This window comes from Marmota marmota, unplaced genomic scaffold (genome assembly GCF_001458135.2).
Source record: "Marmota marmota marmota unplaced genomic scaffold, marMar, whole genome shotgun sequence".
Taxonomy (NCBI): Eukaryota; Metazoa; Chordata; class Mammalia; order Rodentia; family Sciuridae; genus Marmota; species Marmota marmota.
In genome coordinates this window covers 14,829,691-14,849,622 of record NW_026000241.1, presented here as the reverse complement: position 1 = coordinate 14,849,622, position 19,932 = coordinate 14,829,691, and the positions used below count along the sequence as shown (strand labels likewise).

Genomic DNA, 19,932 nt, shown 5'->3' with positions numbered 1-19,932 from the left:
CCCAACCTCACTCACATAACCCCTTTCCTGAGGATAGTGCATCTTCTCACTAGTGCCTCCAAGGTCTGGGAGTCCTCAGTTCCACTCCTGCATGAGGCATTAACAGGAGCCAGACAGATCCCATGTCATACCTCTAACACGGATGCTTTTATACCTGTGTACAAAACCAAGTCCCTTGAGCCTGAGACAGTAAATGAGTCATGGCCTTGATAATCTTGTAAACGTTAGATGAGCATTCCATTCACAAGATGCTTCTTACATATGCCTACACCTCAGTGGGTCTCTGATTACTAGAAAATCTGAAAGAGAAGGGTAACTAATGTGAGGGAAATGGTGCAATACTTAAAATTTTCCAAGTACAACTTCCAGAGTACGACTATCAACATCCCCGAAAAGGCATCTGCAAGGAACTGAGTCAAAAAACAAGGAAAAACAAAAAATACGAAAGACATTTAGAAGGTATTAAAAATTAAAATGTCACACATTAAACTCTATAAGACAAAGTTTTACCAAAAAAAAGCATGACTCCTGCAAATATTTTCATTATTTGCAAACAGAAGAAAAATGCACGAATTAAACATTCAAAGTCATATTTTAGAAAACATTAAATCCTAATGAATGTATGATGAAGAAAACCAAAGAAGGTGGAAGAAAAGATAAATTGTCTTGTAAAATCAAGTTTAAGAGCCAGTTTTAGAAGAATACAAACAACTGGCAAATCCCTGGGAAATTGAATCACACACAAAAAAAGAATGTCCATGAACATAATGATAGATGAGAAAAGGGATATAGCAAAATATTCAGAAGAATTATAAAGTTAAATAAAGCCCAATTACCTAAGAAAAATGAAAAAGCTATTAATAAACTAATCCCTTCCCATTCTAATTCCTTATATCCTGTCTCACCCTCAGAAAAAGATTTGAAAACACAAGTTATTTTACTGAATAATTCTCCGTCTCTCCACACTTCAGAATGGCTCGTTGCCATGCTTTAGAAAGCATTCCAAAACACAGAAAATATGGGAAGTCATCCAAATCATAAAGAGAGAGAGAGATAAAGCAAATATGACAACAAGGAGGACAGAGAAACAACCTAACAGAATTTCTGGGACAGTATAAAGGTAATTCTAAGAGGAAAATTTGCAGCATTGAGCACCTACATTAAAACATAAAACTAGAAAGATCCCAAATAATCTAAAGTTACACATCAAGGACTTAAAAAAAGGAAGAACAAACTAATTACAAAATCAGTTGAAGACAGGAAACAAGATCAGAGTTGAAATTGAAAATATATAGCTGAATAGAAAAATATAAAGGATCAATGCAACAAAGCATTAGTTCTTTGAAGAGATAAATAAGGTTGATAAGCCCTTAGCCAAACTAACCAAAAGAAAAAGAAGACCCAAATCAATAAATTTAAAGATGAAAAAAAAAATGAGACATTACCACAGACACTTCTGAAATCCAGAGGATCATTGGAAACAATTTTGAAGATATAAGCTCTAATAAACTGGAAAATCTAGAAGACATTGAAAGATATTTAGACACATTTGATCTACCCAAATGGAACCCTGAGGATATAGAAAAACCTGAACAAACCAATATCAAACAATGAGATCAAAGCAGCAATTAAAAATATTCCAACAAAGAAAAGCCCAGGACCAGATGGATTCTCAGTTGAGTTCTACCAGATCATTAAGAAAGAACTAATGCCAATCTTCCTCAAATTATTCCATGAAGTAGAAAGGAAGGAAACCTCCAAAATGCATTCTTTGAAGCCAATATCACCCTGATACCCACACCAGACAAAGCCACATCAAGGAAAGAAAACTTCAAGGAGGTTTTCAAGATGGCAGAATAAAGGAGGTCACTTTTCTGGCTGCACCATGGAGTGAAACCAAGAAAGCAGAAAAGCAGCTTCTCAGCAAAGTGGGTGAACAACAACAATTAAAAAAGCAGGAGGACTTTACTGGAATTTAAAACTGGACATTCAAAGCAGATCAGGGTCTCAGGAGGTTGGATACAATAAAATAAAGAAGAAATCCCCAGCATCCACAGCCACTGCAGTGGCCAGGCTGTAAGCCCCAGGCAGAGCAATCCCTTCTTGAGCATGGTAGAGGGATAAGGGAATTAAAGGAACTGGCATTTTTAGGAGGCCCGAAGTGTGTCTGGGCATGGAGCACATAGAAATCAAGCACATTCCCTGGCAAACCTGAAGAAAACCAAAGAGGGTAGAAGAAAAGGTAAATTGTGTTTTAAAATCAAATTTAAGAGCTAATTTTAGAAGAACATAGACATAGGCAAATATTAAAAGAATTTGCAACCTGAAAGCCTGAACTTCAGGATATTCTCAACAAAATATTTTATGAAGATGAAATGAAAAAAGGGGGGGGGGGTTAATAGAGAAGGAAGAAACTACACTAAGCAAATAGTCAATCAAAAGACAAACTAACTCACATTAAAAACTAAAAATAAATTCCCAAATGAATGGGAATACAAATCATATCTCAATAATAACCTCAAACATTAATGGCCTAAACTCATCAATCAAAAGACACAGACTGGCAGATTGTATTAAAAAAAAAAAAGACCAAACAATATGCTATCTCCAAGAGACTCACTTCATAGGCAAAAATATCCATAGACTAAAGGTGTAAAGATGGGAAAAAACATATAATTCACATGGATTGCATAAACAAATAGGGATTTCTATCCTCAGGTCCTCATGTCAGATAAAGTGGACTTTAAGCCAAAGTTAATCAAAAAGGACAAAGAAGGCCATTTCATACTGCTTTAAGGGAATTATACATCAACAAGACATAACAATCATAAATATTTATGCCCCAAACAATAGAGCATCTACATACATCAAACAGACCTTTCTCAACTTCAAGAATCAAATAGAGCAATAAATTTTAACATGCCTCTGTCACCAACCGGATAGAGCCTCCAAACAAAAACTACTGTCATGTATAACTAATTAGAACAAATTTTTAAAATAGAGGGAAAAAAGAAGCTATAGAAGGAAAAAATACAATTGATAATTTAGATTTACCAGACATGTAGAACATTTCATCCATCAATACACTGTCTTCTCAGCAGCACACAGATCCTTCTCTAATATAGACGATGTCATTTACGCTATCACATATGTTGGCATACAATTGTAATATTACCTTCATATATTTTTAGCATCTGTAGGGTTATTTTGATAGCTCCCATTGATATTAATTTTTGTGCTTTTGCCTTTTCCTTGATTAGACTTGTTTGATTTTTAACAAATTTTAGCTGTTTTATTTCTTCTCTATTGGTGCTTTACAAACACAATCAAGAAAATGCAAATCAAACCTACATTAAGATTTTATCTCACTCCAATTAGAACGACAATAATTAAGAACACAAATAATAATAAAAAAAATGCTGGTGAGGATGTTAGGGAAAATGTACCCTTGTACATTGTTGGGGGGACTACAAATTAGTAGAACCACTTTGGAAATATATATATATATTTGGAAATATATAGAATAAAAATATGTCATTTGTTTGTGAATGGATAGAACTGGGTAACATCAGGCTAAGTGAAGTAAGCCAGATTCAGAAAGTCAAGGGTCAAATGTTTTCTCTCCTATGCAGAAGCTGAGAAATAAGGGGGGAAAGGAAAGGATTCCCATGAAAAGAGAAGGAAAATCAATAGGGTAGAGGAAGGTAATTGAGAGGGACAGAAGAGGGACAGGAAAAGTGAGAAACTGCAGAATGAAATTAATTGGTATATTAATATATATACACTGCCAAATTAGGCAGTGTACATATATTAATATATCACAGTGAATTCCACTTTTATGTATATTTGTAAAGCACCAATTTTAAAAAGAATAAATAAATAGAAATAAGACCAGTAGAGCAGAAGAAGGGGAAGAGGGGATGGGAATAGAAAAGGGATAGAGGAAGTACTGGGGACTTCAATGAAGTAAAGTATATTCCATGCATGTATGATTATGTCAAATGAACCTCACGATTGTATATGACTATAAGGCAGTAATGAAAACATTTTTTAAAATGATAAACATTTTATCAAAGATAGCCCAAGAATTAGCATGTGTGTGTATAATTTTTTTTAATAAATGATAGTTTTATATAATGATAGCAACTAGTTACAAGATATAATAGGGGATAAAGATCATACTTAAAATTATGACAAAAAATGTAAACTTCACAAACATAACATTTAACAAGAAATTTGGAACCTCTATGTAAAGAAAACCTTAAAGCACGTCTAAAAGACACAAAGGAAGATTTTACTAAATGAAAAGGCATATTCTCAGTGAGTTGAAACCTCATAAAGGCATCAGTTCCCACTAGGTTAATTTACAAATTTTAACACCATTACAATAAAACTAATCAAGTTGACTATATAATTTAAGTAGAAAAATAAACCAACAGGAACAATAAAAATCCTCAAAGGAGGAACAATGAGAGTGATTTCTAGTGCTACCAGACATTACAACATCAGGCAACCTTAATAGTTAAAAAGTGTGGTTTGGAAATATGAAAATGTACACCAAGCCAGATATGGTGGTTCATGCCATAACACCAGCTACTTAGGAGGCTGAGACAGGAGGATCACAAGTTTGAAGACAGCCTGGGAAATTTACAGAGACCGACCCTGCCTCAAAACGAAAAATTTTAAAAAAGGCTGACATGGTTCATGTAGATGTATCTCAGTGGTAGAGCATCCATGGGTTCAATTCCCAGTACTGCAAAAAAGAAAAGAAAATGCAGACCCATGCAGAGGAGCAAGTCTAGAAACAATTCTAAATGCTGGAATTAATACCTCAAATTAGAAGATAAAAGGCAGACTAGTAAATGGATAGGTATCTGGGATGAAATATGGCTTCAGATCAGTTTATCACATTTTATACTTGGATAAATTCTAAATTAGTCAGATATGTAAGTTTCTTTTAAAAAAGAAATTATAAAAGCACTGTAAAAGGCTATCTTTTCTCTAATGCATGCTTTTGGCAACTTTGTCAAGAATAAGATGATTGTAGGCATGTGAGTTTGTCTCTGTATTTTCTATTCTGTTCCATTGGTCTACCTGTCTGTTTTTATGCTGGTACTATGCTGTTTTGTTACTATGGCTCTAGCATAATTTGAAATCAGATATTGTGACGATTTCAAAAACATTGCTTTCCCCCCCACCTCAGGATTTCTTTGGCTATTCTTGTTCTTTTATTCTTCCACATTAATTTTAAGATTTTGTTTTTCTAATTCTGTGAAGAATGTCACTCATATTCTGATGGGGATTGCACTGAATCTATTAGCAATTGGTATTGAGAAAACCGGATATCCATATGTAGAAGAATGAAATTAGATCCCTATCTCTCACCCTGTACAAAAGTCAACTCAAAGTGGATCAAAGACATCACTGTAAGACCTGAAACTTGTCAGGTGTAGTGGTGTACACCTGTGATCTCAGTGACTGGGAGGCTGAAGGAGGAACAGTAAATTCAAGCCCAGCCTCAGCACCTTTGTAAAGGCTGTAAAGCACTTTACAAGACCCTATCTCAAAATAAAAAAATAAAAAGGGCTGTGGATGTGGCTCAGTGGTAAAGCACCTCTGGGTTCAATCCATTGTGCCTACACTCAAAAAAAAAAAACCTAAAACTTTACAACCATTAGAAGAAAAAAATAGGGGAAACACTTCAACATATACATGAAGGCAAATATTTCTACTGAGTGCAGGAAAGAAGAGAAAGAATCCATAAATGTAATGGCATCAAATTAAAAAGCTTCTGCACAGCAAAGGAAACAATTAGCAGAGTAAAAAAGACAACTGACAGAAACAAGGATGAATTCTTTGCCAGTTACTCTCCCAACCGAGGATTAATATCCAGAACATATAAAGAACTCAAAAAACTCCACATTAAATAATTAAAGAATTCAATCAATAAACAGGCAAATGAACTGACCAGACACTTCTCAAAAGAATCAACACAAATGGCCAACAACTATATGAAAAAAAAAAGTGTTCAGCATCTTCAGCCATAAGGGAAATGCAAAGCAAAACTACACGGAGATTCCATCCCACTCCTGTTAGAATAGCAATCATCAAGAATACCAAAAATGATAAACGCTGGTGAAGATGCAGGGGAAAAGGAACTCATACCCTGGTGATGGGAATTTCAATTAGTAGAGCCACTGTGGAAATCAGAGTGGAGCTTCCTCAGAAAGCTAAAAATAGAACTACCACATAATCCAGCTACCCCACTCCTTGGTATTTACCCGAAAGAATTAAACTCAGTAAACTCAGCATACTTTAGAGATACAGGCATACCCATATAGTATCACAGCACAATTTACAAGAGTCAAACTATAGAACCAACCTAGGAGTCCACATTAATAGATGAATGTATAAAGAAAATGTATTCTAATCACACAATAGAGTTTTATTCAGCCATAAATAAGAACAAAATTATGTCATTTGCAGGAAAAATGGATGGAACTGGAGACTATAATTTTGAGCACAATAAGCTAGATTCAGAGAAAATAGTACTATATGTTTTCCCTCATTTGTGGAATCTAGAGGAGGGGGGAAAGGGATGCCAGGAAAGTAGAAGGTGACCATTAGGGTAAAAGGAGGGGTTGAGGGGAAGGGAGGTGAGAGAGGAGGGAGGGTATTGGGGAATGAAATGGATCAAATTATGTCTTTTTATACATGTGAATATGCCACCGTGACACCCACCAGTCTGTATAATTTGAGATCATCAATTTTTTAAAATGCACCTTAAGAAAATATGGGAGGATTCTTTATAACTGAAAGCTAGAGAAAATCTAACTCTAAGTCAAAACCCATAAACATAAGAGAAAATTTTGTTAAATTTTACTGCATGGAAAAAAATTAAGAGATAATTGACTCCTGCTTATGGTGGTGGAGGTGTGAGGAGGTTTGGAAAACCCTTCCACAAATAATGAGTATTAAACTAGATGAAATATATAAGGACCATTATTTGAAGGTCCTCAAAAAATAACAAAAGTCCAAGTGTAGTAGCCCATGCTTATAATTCCAGCAACTCAGGAGGCGGAGGCAGGAGAATCACAAGTTTAAGGCTAATCTCAGCCACTTAGTAAGACCCTGTCTCAAAATTAAAAATACGCCTGGGTTCTGTCCTCAGTACTGGGGGCAGGGAGAGGTAGAAACTAAAGAGAAAATCCATTTAATTTATTTATTTACCTATTTATTTATCATGTGGTACTGGAGATAGAATCCAGGTCTTCACACATGCTAGGCAAGCACTCACCACTAAGCTAAAACCCCATCCCATGGAAATATCCCTTTTAAAGGAAGTTAACTGCATTGCCTAAGAATTATGAAAATGTGTAACTATTTTGGTTGTAAAGTATTTTTCAACTTTCCTGCTCCCTTCTCAGCATTGACAAATGGCTGTAGCCCTAGGATATAAGGTGGCAGAGGATGGGTTTCGGAGCTGTTAGAGAAGATGGAAATTTAGGGAGAAAATCCTGGAAGCAAGAGGGAGCTAAACAGGGGCCAGAAAGCAGTGATAAAACATCCTTAAAGTGCTAGAAGAAAAATTATCAAGCAAGAATTCTATAGTCAATGAAATTACTTCTCGAAGAAAAGAATACAAAATATAAACATTTTCAGATAGATATAAACTTAGAGAATGTGCTAGAACTGAACCACAAAAATGATTAAAGGAGAACTAAATTGCATCATTTGCTGGTAAGTGGATGGAACTGGAGAACATCATGTTAAGTGAAATAAATTTAAATGTCAGATTTAAATGCCAGACTTAAATGTCAAGAGTCAAATGTTTTCTCTCATATGCAGGAGAGTGAGAAGGGGGGAAGGGAAAGAAAGGAATTAAAAGGGGATCTCACAAAAAATAGAAGGGAAACCAATGGAATATAGGAGATCAAGAGAAGGGAAAGAGAAAAGAGCAAAGGGAAGTACTGGGGAATGAAATCTACCAAAGTTTGCTATGTCCACGTGTGGATACACCACAATGAATCCCACTTACATATATAATTATAATTCACTAAGTAAAATAATAATAATAGTAGAAGAGAAATCAGTAGAATAAAGCAAGTAGATAGCGGGAAGGAATAGAAGAGGGAAAGGAAAGGTACTGGGGAATGAGATTGAACAATTATTTGCATATAGGAATGTGGAATGATGAATCCAATTACTATGTACAATTGTGTTGCATCAATAAAACGTTGAAAACATAGCTACTAAAGGAAGTTATTCAGGCTGAAGAGAAATTATACCAGAAGATAATTTATGTCTACATGCAGGTATGACTTTAAAAAAGACATGTACCTACTTAAAGCAAAAGCTATAGACTGTATTGTTGGTATTGTTCTGTATATTACTTTAAATAAATGACAAATAACAAACAGATGTGAAATTATACTGTGGCAAGTTTCCTGTGTTTACCTGAAGCAATTCAATATTAACTATCAGTATATTGTGATATAAAATTATATATAAAATTAAAATATAACTAATTGATATTGAAGGAGACAGTAATGAAAGAAAAATAGTATAGCAAAGGAGCAAAAAAACAAATGAGATAAATAGAAAAACCAATTAAAAATGGACCTTGGGCTGGAGTAGTGGATCAGTGGTAGAGCGCTTGCCTAGCATGTGTGAGGCACTGGGTTCAATTCTCAGCACCACATAAAAATATTTAATGAAATAAAGGTCCAGCAACATCTAAAAAATTTTTTTTAAATGGACCTAAGTTTAAGTATAATCACAACTATATTAAATGTAAATGGACTAAATATTCCATCAAAAGACAAATAGACCACAAAAGTACCTACAATATAAGTGCTCTGTACAAGAGATATGCTATAAATTCAGATACAAAAAGGATGAAAGTAAAAAGATGGAAAAAGATATACCACGCAAACAACATAAGAAAATGGAAGAGCTATACTAATAATAAACATTAAAATGAGTATTGTTAGAAAGAACCCATTTCATAATATTAAAAAAAATGCATACATCAGAAAAATATAATAATCTTAAATGTATGTGTGTCTAAAATAGTGCTTCAAGATGCACAAAGCAAAATTAGACAAAAAGAAAGGAATAATAGACAAATCCATGACCACAGATGGAAATTTCAAGCCTCTTTTTCACAATTTATAAAAACGCTAAGTAGGAAAATCAGTAAAGGTATAAAAGATCTAAATGGCCCTATTAACCACCTTAACTGACGACCACTTATGGAACACCACACCAAAGAACTGCAGCCTTCTTCTCAAGTGCACCTGAAACATTCCCAAGACAGACAATAAAAAAGTTTCTCTTGATCTCCAAAAACTGAAATTCTACATACATTTTCTCTGACCACAACTGAATTAAATTGGAAATTAATGAGACAAAGGAAATAACCAACAGAGTTAAGAAGTTAAGAGATTACCTGAAGAATGGGAGAAAGTACTTGCAAACTATCCACTGGACAAGGAATTAAAATACAGAATATGTAAGAAACTCAAAGAACTCAACAGAAAAATAATAATAATAATAATAATAATAATCTGATTAAGAGTAGGCTCATTATCTATGTAGACATTTCTCAAAAGAAGACATGCAAATGGCCAAAAAGTATGTGAAAAGATGCTCAACATACACTTCATCAGGGAAATGCAATTCAAAGCCACAATGAGGTGTTATCTCACCCAAGTTAGAATGCCTATCATCAAAAAGACAAAAAATTAACAAATGCTACTAAAAATATGGAGAAAGAGTAACTCTTACATACTGTTGATGGAAGTAAGAATTAGTACAGCCCTCATGCAGAAAAATATAGAGATTCCTCAAAAAACTAAAAATAGAACTACCATTTGATTCAGCAATTCCACTACTGAGTACATATGCAAAGGAGATGAAATTAATATACCAAAAAGATACTTGTATTTCTACATTTACTGCTGCACTATTCATAGTAGCTAAAATATTGAATCAACCTAGATGGCCATCAGTTAATGAATGAAAAAAAAAAGTGTGGTATATATACACAGTAGAGTAATACTGGGCCATAAAAAAAAAAAAAGAATGAAATCCTGTCATTTGAGGCAATAGCATAGAACTGGAAGTCACTGTGTTAAGCAAAATAAGCCAGAAAGACTTATAACACATGTTCTCACTTGTACGTGGAAACGAACTTAATAGGTCATCTCAAAGAATGAAATAGAATGGTGGTCACCAGAGATTGGGAAGGAAAAGGGAGGAAAGGAAAACTAAAATAAATTTTTTTAAAAAAACCTCATGCAATATGTAAGAAAATACCAAATTTAGAAATTTCTAACTTAAAAAACAACTTGTCTGAAAAGTCAATTAAAATGACAAAAAAATATTTTAATTATACAATGAATTCACTCAAACTGAACAGGATACATGGACAAAAATGGGAAACTAAAACATCAGAAAGTCTTGCACATAAGGAAAGTAAAGAAATATAAATATTTTAATTACATAAGTTGAAGAAGAAAAACTGAAAGCAGGCAGAATGTGATATGATTGGTTATTAGAATATATTGATGATGGTAAATAAACACGAACTTTTTGGAAAATATTTTGTCTATTTAGAAGCATTAAAATGTTTATTTTGCCCTTGGAAACTAATTTCTAAGAATCTGTTCTGAAAAAAAAATGGTCATTTTAAAATAGCTTCCTGAAGTGACAATGCCACTTAAATACCAGAAAGGTTAAGTAAATCATGATTTATTTTCTGACAAAAATTAGCCATCACAGTGGATTCCTATAAAACTCAGGTAAGCACAAAGTACACTACTTAAGATGTAGACACAAATTGTGCATATTCTGTTTATTATAAATGTAATTTTAAAACTCCTTTAAAGACAATTGTTTTCTTTAAAAAGTACAAAAATAAGTCTGACTCCAATCAGGCGCAGGGGCACACGCCCATAATCCCAGAAGCTCAGGAGGCTGAGGCAGTAGGATCTCAAGTTCAAATTCAGCCTCAGCAACATAGTGAGGCCCTAAGCAACTCAGTGAGACCCTGTCTCTAAATAAAATATATTTTTAAAAAGGCTGGGGATGTGGGTCAGTGCTTCACACACACTTAAGTGCCTCTGGGTTCAATTCCCAGTATAAAAAAAATAAGTCTGATTCTGCCAGCATTTACATTGGGGAATTGGGACTATTGGGGACTTGTTCTTTCTCTCAACTTGAATAGATTCTTCAGGCAGCTGTTTTGCAACTTAGGACAGGTGAACGAGTACTCGCTCGTAGTGCCTGTACTCAGTACTCACTCAGAAACGTCTGTCTCGGTACTGTTTTCCTTATTGCCGGTGCTATTGTTTTCCTTAATGTCGGTGCAATTGTTTTCCTTAAAGCCAACCGCAGCCATTAGCCCACAGTTGACAATGACTGTGCAGATGATGAACATGCTGAACAATGTGACCAGCACCCATTAAGGCAGATACACTGTGGGATAACACTTGCTGTTAGTTACTGAGGTGGAGGTTGTTGCTGTGGCGGGGACCTCCTGGCAGCCTTTTCTGTAAGAGCATCCACCCTCTAATTGTAAGACTCAGCTGAGAACAACTCATGCCTGTCCCCTCTGCAGAACTGTCCCCTACCAAACCAAGAGCTACACATCCCGGAGAGCTACACACTCTCTTCTGCAGGTCTGGCTGACACAGACTTACAAAAATCTGGCCCTTCACTTCAAAGTTGGACAACACCATGTAAGTCTGGTGCCATCCAAGTCCCAGAGCTCCTCCTGGGATCAGGCTTAAGCAGACATAGCTGAGATCACAGTCTTTTGCCCCATCTTGCTTTCCTTTCTCCTTCTTTAGAGAGCACTCCTCTACTAAATTACTTAAATGAGAGTCCCCGCCACAGGCCCTGTTTCTAGGGAAACCAACTTAACTTCATTACCATTCTCCTCAATATTTTACCATGTTCAGTAAACCATGTTCTGTTTTCACTTCCCTTTGTTTAAAATGATCTAGTGTCTCCCCTATCCCCTGCACACATCAGAAATGCTTAATAATGTCTGCCTTTAGCCTTTAAAACCAAGGTTGCAAACTCTGTCTTAGGAGGCTGGAGCATCATATTTGCAAAGCAAGCTCATGCTGGGCCATTGGAGGGGTACAGATGTGGTGAAACAGAGCTTGCATGCCCCTCTAAAAGAGGCGATGGTTTATCATGATATCGATTTTTTTTTTCAGGTAGTAATGTAGCCTAGACATGCCAGAGATTCCATTTTGCAAGAGAGGCTGGAAATCTGGCTTTTTTGCGTTGCAAAATGTTTGCAGAATGTTTAAACACTGTGTAGGTCTAACATGATGCATTTGTCGAGCCAATAAGGTGTGTGGGCATCAATTTAATTCTCCTTCCTCTATGAAGCTGTCCTTGGGTACCTCTGGGGCAGCTCTTCTCCACATGGCCACTCCCAAACTGCTGATCTCTTTCTCTTGTAAGCTACCTGCCATTTATTCTACCTCCTTCTGAAACCAAGGATCCCATAACAGGTGGCAGGGGCCACACCTGTTGACACCCAGCCTCCGGGACAATGCCCACCAGTGCTTCTACAGTATCACTCAGCCAGTACTTGCTAAACAGATGAGTGTTGGCTTCCACTCCATGGACATGTAAACACCCTGGGACTTGTGCACCTTTCATGTGACCTGGACGTAGCAAAAGGATATGAATTGACCAGGATTCTAATGGCTAAACTTCTGAGTGGATTGAAAGGTCCCAAAATGAACAAGGCACGCTTGGCACTGAAGCGGTAGATGGTTCTCTTCTTGTTCAACACCATAAATGTCTGCAAAACACAATGGGAATTAAATGCAATGACAAAAATATGTATTATGAGTTCATTTATAAGAAATTCAAGGGAACCACAGGTTGAATCCTGGTTTGACTTTTAACAAGAACTGCAACTTTGGATTGCAGAATCATTCTAAAGACTAAGGTACTTTTTAACCAGCAACCTTTTGACTCCAGAGGGCAGTGAATTTCTCCACATGGATCAAGTCTCAAGATAACTGTTGGAGGATGGACTATTCACCCAACGGGATATGATGGAGGAAATAGAAATGTGTGAGTATTTTGGGTTATCTGTCATAATGACGGGGTTCTACTTTCACAGGTATGTCCAGGGGTGCCAAACAAATCTGCTAAATGGTGCATTGTCCCATCCCAAATGCCCAAAAGATCCCCATTGAAGAATACCAACCTGTGCCCATTTCTTCCTAGCATTTCTACCTAAGCTCTGAGAATGAAGCAACTCATGGACACCCCAGCCTCCCCACAGAAATACCTTATGATTTCTATAGTACGGGTCCAAGTCTTCCAGGGGCTTCGCTATCAGGTCACGGGGAATGTTGCCATAGAGCTTGGGCAACTTCCTGGAGGCCTTCAGGTCAAGTTGAGGTCGAAGTTGGGGTTCTGCCACAGTCTTGTCTTTGGACTTCTTTTTCTCTTTTTGGGCAGCAATCCGCTTCTCTATTGCAGCCAGAGAGTCAGAAGTGAAGGGGCGGAAATTCCGCTCATCTGGGAAGATCACTGGGTAGCACCTGTCATCCATCTTCACCCTTGTGATGGAGACAAACTGAAAATCCTGAGGGAGCTCACGGGAGGTAGAAAAAAACGCAGCCCTGCCCTGGGTTTTAGTATCAAAGGCTGATGTTATGGGGATCTACAGGAGTTGAGGTTGAGGGGGAGGATGGGAAGGAAAACGGGGAGGGAACAGGAAGGATCATAAACTGAAATCAATTTCCATGCATGTATGAGTTTGGCCAGATGAACCCAACTACTATGTACAACCATAAAGGCCTAATTTAAAAATAAAAATAAAAACGAGTTGAGGTTGAGGGGGTTGGAGGCTCATTGGTTGTGTGGCAGATCAGAAGTGACTACCACTATGGGTACAGCTAAAATTTTGGGTATGTATACACAAGACCAAAAAGAAATGTCATTCCTGGAAGAATACATGGGAAGCTGAGTTCAGGAACCAATGAGCAGAAGAAGACCTGTCTCTAAAACTGAAACCCAGATAAGGTTTTAATCAGCAGAGATACAGCATGTGCAGACCTGTAATCCTTAACAAAGATCATGGACTTGCCCTGAACGTAATGGGGAATTGTGGAGGTTTTGGTTTTCATAATGATGATGATGATGACTGTAAAGGATAACACTATGAGGATTTAAAAAAAAAAATCCCTCTAACTGGTGGGAATTGACCGGACTGAAGACACAACGTTGAAGGAGGTAGGAGGCTAGAATCAGAAATGACCTTGGAAACTGTTGCAACAGATCAAACCTCAGAGGGGGCCCTAATGGAATGGATGGATTTGTGAGTTACTGAGGAATAATCGTCTTGACCAGGGAGAAGATGGTCCTTACCAAGGTCCCTGGCTTGGGCAGTGAGGCAAACCTTGGCACCACTCACTGAGATAGCACTAGGGAAGCAGGAAGCGTTGGGGGAATAAATTCAGTTTAAAACACATGAATTTGAAGCTGCTTGGGAAACCTGCAAGTGGAGGGAACCAGAGGCACTTGAGTACAGGAAAATCACAGTTTATACATGTTACACTCTGAAAATAGCACACAAGGGGAAAAAAAACATACTGTTAAAACTTCTCTGGAAGGAATACTGGAGAATCATCCCAATGCCTGTCTCAGCAAGGTTGGTTTCTGTCATAATGATGGGGTTCTACTTTCACAGATATGTCCAGGGATGCCAAACATCTTTTCTTTCAGCACCACATAAGTTAAACCCCAAACAAGTTAAGGTAACATATCTCTTTAAACATGCATTATTCAGGTCAGCGCAATGCTAATACCATTTGAGTCAAAACCATCAACTGAAAGTAGACATGGGACTGTAGATTCATTACTTTCTATCCCATGTAGTGTCAAGCTCATTATTGATCGTCTGGATGATAGAATTGTACATGCTACTTAAATCAATTTTTCTCCCCTTCCTACATTCTCAGCAACATACATAATTGAGTTTGTGTAAATGAAGTGGGCATATAATGAGACTCCACTGCGTTTTGCTCTAGACCTCAAGAAAGATAATTAGGATGAAATTAAGTTTTTGATAATCAACAGCATATGGGTGTTAGTTAATTCTATAAAATCAATGTATTGAAAAGGATCCTGGATGACAGAAACTAGACTTCGTTAAGTTATAGCAAGGTTGCCGTGGAGAGCTACTGCCATAATCATGTGACTATTAAGAGATTGGAAGGTCTGACCCTCATTGTGACCCTGGGAGACATTTTGCCCAGGTTCTTGAGGAAAAGAGAGTTGATATAAATAACACAAAATAAAACTGGTAACCCCTGAAATCACACACATAATATTTGTTATAGATAATAAAACACTAAAAGATTACATCTTAAAGGTGACATTGAAAGCTGCAAAAATTGACCAAGGAGAAAAAAAAAATTTAAAAACTATCAACTCAAATAAATTTGACAAAATAAAATAAAATGCAGCAAACTTGTTTTATCAAAACAATATGAATCAATAAATACGATCTATATGCTCAATGGAATATTACTCAGTTTTAAAGAAGAGTGAAATTATGGCATTTGCCAGTAAATGGTTGGAGGTGGAGAATATCATGCTCAGCGAAATAAGCCAATCCCACAAACCAAAGGCCAAATGTTTTCTCTAATATGCAGATGCTAATTCACAATAAGGCGGAGAGCACTAGGGAAGAATAGTGTTACCTTAGATTAGGTAGAGGGAAGTGATGGGGGGGGCGGTTGTGGGGATAGGAAACTTAATAGAATGAAACAGACATTATTATTGTATGTATATATGCAACTGCATGACCAATATGATTCTGCAACATGTACACTCAGAAAAATGAGAAATTATATCCCATCTATATATGACATATTAAAATGCATAAATGCATTCTACTGTCATATGTAACTAATTAAAACAAGTAAAAAATAAAAAAAACAATATGATGCAAAATTCAAGTACTGTTTAATTAAAGTAGGAAACTGGGACAGTGGAAATAAGAGCTAAGAGCTGTACTCACAATAAAAGTTGATAAATTAACAAAAAATCAATATGGCAATACTGATGGCAAAATTTGGAACAAGTGAAATATTTATTGTGAAATTTATACCAAAAAAAACTTAATTCTGAAAGTTTTTCTGGGTAGAAAAGAGACTGTATTGCTAAAAAAAAAAATTGACTAAATGCAAAGATTTCCCAAGTTCTACTAACAATCAAGTATGCATACCAATTTTTCAAACATTAAATGGCTCTTTACAAAACAGTTATTTAAATCTATGCTTCCAAACAATGAAAAGAAGTCAAAAGAGGAAGATGCATGGGATCCAAGACATAGAATACTTAAGCCAACTACACAATAAAGCATTCCAGGGTGAATGCCCGTCGACAGAATGAAACAGTTGTCCAGGTTAGAATGAGAATTCAGACAACTCTGAGAAAAATGCTTCAGGTATAAAGAAAATTCTGTGCAACAAGGAATATGATGGAGAAACTGGTTTTTCAACTTTAAAAAGAAAAGTGATTAGAAATTCCATTAAAAAAAATTAAAAAAAAAGAAATTCCATTAAAAATTTTTTTATAAAGCCCATGGTTTATACAGGAAGTCAAATAAATGATTTGAACAGCTGACAGAATATAAGAATAGGAAAAAAGAGAGTTCATTCAACCTTGATGCTTGGGACCTTTTCCTTTATGCAGCAGGTGCTATCAGAATCTATCTTCTTTACTATGGGTCAAAATAAAACTTTAGGTCTTGGAGAATATTAGCTGCAAAAATGTTATATAATAAAGTTTATCTATTAATTTTTCATTTAAACAATCATTCCAGGGATAAAGTTGAATTAATTGTAATTATAGCATAGAATGCAAATGTTATGAATGTTATCCTCTGACCTGTAGTTGGAAATAAAAAGTAGAAAGAAGCTCGAGGCCACCAGTTGCCTCAACTCAGACACTTGGAGGGTCAGGGCATTCTATGGCAAGTCAATCTATTGAGGAACACAAACATATCTACCCCTTAAAATTATATAGGTAATCCAGTGCAAACCCACATTTAAAATATAAGTAACAAAAACTGAAAGAATCTTGATTCTAGAGCTGAATATGGCAGAATCTCCTTAAATGTCCACTGCATTTGCACAAGGGGAAGGCAGAGGGATTGCTGTCGGTAAGCTGAATCCCTCTTTCCCCCCAGGAATACTTCAGTCATTTCTATTCAAGCATGATAAATCAAGAAATGGCCCTATAAATGAATTTAGAGTTAGAATGACAATGACCAGAAGAATTAAAAACTAAAATGGTTAAAAGTGAGACTGGGTATAGAGATGAAAGGGGAAACATTTCATTTTTCACAGTATAATATTTTATATTATGTCCTTCTCAACATTTTCCCCTTCTGAGCTCTTTGAATTAGGAGCATGTCTTATTTTTATTGAATTGTAAAAGGATTGCAAAGATTCTTTCAGGGACTCAAAACTGTCTTCTCATTCAAAACAGAGAGTCAAATAGCAGATATAATCACCATGTTTAAATCCCCTTGATTCATAAGGGAAACAAGAATAACCTCAATTTGCAGTCCTAACCAGGAGGCCAACAACATGAACTATAACTCATCACGGGGACATCCCAGAGACTGAGAAACCCTGAGGAGGGTTTACCAGACCTTCATGAGGTAATGGGGCTAGACTTAAGGGAGACCCAAAGGGCTCTGCTCTAGCTTCTCTGAGGACCAGCCCCTGCCCAGCAGTCTCACAGACCCATTGCCCCAGAACAGACAGAAAACACTCACCTAGAAAAGGGCTTCAGTTCCCTAATATCTCAGTTCCTGAGATATTCCCTCCAGTTAAGACTTGGATGTTCCAGCTTTGCCTCAAATCCATAAGCTTCATAGAAGACTTTATTGTTCATTTATTTCTATGCTGGGTGCTGAGGATGCAGAGTGAATTAAAACGTCAGCCCTCAAGGTTCTTACAGTACTGTGAGAAACCAGGTGAGTAAATGATAGAGGACAAAATCCCAGGCTGCATGTGGCTGGGCCAGGGGGTAAGCACTGGGTGCTGTGGGAGCCCAGGGGAAGGTGTGGCTATGAAGAGCCGGAAGTCATTTGGCTGGAGGAGTAAGGAGGGTGTCTGAGACAATGGGAAACACAGCACAAGGGCACTGAGGGTTTGGGGTTCTTATTGATGAGTTTTATAGAAGTTACAAAAACCCCTTTGTGCTGGACGTCTTTGGTCACCTGCAGCTCACTCTCCAGTCTTCTCTGCCTCACTCAGTGCCCATGAGCTCACCCATGTGGAGTCCATCAGTGGGGTCCCTTGTATTCTGGCTTCTGATTGGGTTGACCAGTGTCTGGCACCCACAGAAGAGTGAGGTCAGTCATTTCTCCCTCCTGTCTCTCCTGTGAGGTGTCCAACCACAGGGCTCTCTCCCCAGTCCTGCAGCACCTTCCTCCTCTAGCCTCTTCTGCTGCGGGATGGTGTGGCTCCCCACTCACCAGCCCCCAGACTGCACGTCACCTGTTTCTATCACTGAGATCTGCCCACACCTTTTTACAGAGTCCCTTTAATAAAATATTCTCAAAATGCTCCATTTGAATGTGTCATCTGTTTCCTGCCAAGGCCCTAGCTAATAGAGCCATCCATTAAATACAATTTAGAAAACCAAAAAGGAAATGATCACCCACAAGCCACAGCCACCTGATACATGCAAGTTTTGACATTTTGGTGTATTTCTTTTGAGTAGCCTTCTCGTGTGTGTATTTTATACTGCAGTCAGTGTTACATGTATATAAATTCTAGATGGCGATCTTCTTTCTCACTTAACCCTATATAACAAATATTTTCACAATAATAGCTGCCCCTCAGTGGCATCTAACTTATCCCAGGTAAAATTTCAGGTGTGTTAATATACATTATCTCATTTGATCCTTAAAACAATCTCACGAGATAAATATTATCCTTGGGGTCTCTGAAAGAAATGTTCTTTTGGAAATAAGTTGTGGCCTCCTCTTAAAGATCTGGGATTTTAACCTTGTACCTCCCTTCCTAGACTAGTGGATTGCTCTAATTTCTTCTCTAAGCAACATATACTCTGACACTCATGCTTTACTCTAACCATAGGGAAGTCACTGGGGAAGTCACAAAAGGTTCATAACTGCTCACTCGGAACATTTCAGCATGGCTCTGGTCCGTATGATCAGGAGTATCAAAGATCTACATTGAGGAGCTGGGGTTGTGGCTTAGCGGTAAAGTGCTCGCCTAGCACATGCAAGGCCCTGGGTTCAATCCTCAGCACTACATATAAATAAATAAAATAAAGGTATTGTGTCCAATTACAACTAAAAAATGAATATTAAAAAAAAAAAGATCTAGGGGGCTGGAGTTGTGGCTCAGTGGTAGAGCATTTGCCTCTCACGCACGAGGCACTGGGGTTCAATCCTCGGCACCACATAAAAGTAAACAAATAAGATAAAGATATTGTGTCCATCTACAACTAAATATATATATATTTTAAAAATCTACATTGAGATTTATGGGAACTATAAGCCAAAAATTATGTCATATGCTTTAAGTGGATTATTTCTTGTAATTTCCCAAGAAACATACAAGATGGGCATTATTACATCATCCCAATTTTACAAAAGAAGACATCAGAGTTTAGAGACATTGAGAGACTTGCCTATGATCATACAAGTGTCAGAGAATCTCAAGCCCGAGCAATCGCTTGCTAGTCCTCACATTCTGAGCCACCATGCAATTCTACCTCTTGCCTCATTCTTCATACTTAAAACCAAGACATGAGCCAGGCACGGTGGTGCAAGCCTATAATCCCAGCTGCTTGGGAGGCTGAGGCAGGAGGATCACAAGTTCAAAGCCAGCCTCAGCA

At 37.0% G+C, this 19,932-nt stretch overlaps 1 protein-coding gene across 1 annotated transcript in view; it reads right to left on the bottom strand.

Annotated features, from left to right (window-relative positions):
* Positions 1-14,533, bottom strand: part of Scn11a (sodium voltage-gated channel alpha subunit 11) — an 85,048-nt gene extending 70,515 nt beyond the window's left edge. Inside the window, exons 1-4 of the mRNA XM_048794999.1 lie at positions 14,413-14,533; positions 13,328-13,601; positions 12,711-12,829; positions 11,307-11,453 (exon numbers count right to left, since the gene is read on the bottom strand). Coding sequence (XP_048650956.1) covers positions 11,307-11,453; positions 12,711-12,829; positions 13,328-13,594 — 533 coding nt within the window. The 5' untranslated portion in view covers positions 13,595-13,601; positions 14,413-14,533. The remainder of the gene's footprint in view (positions 1-11,306; positions 11,454-12,710; positions 12,830-13,327; positions 13,602-14,412) is intronic.
* Positions 14,534-19,932: the final 5,399 nt, after the last annotated feature.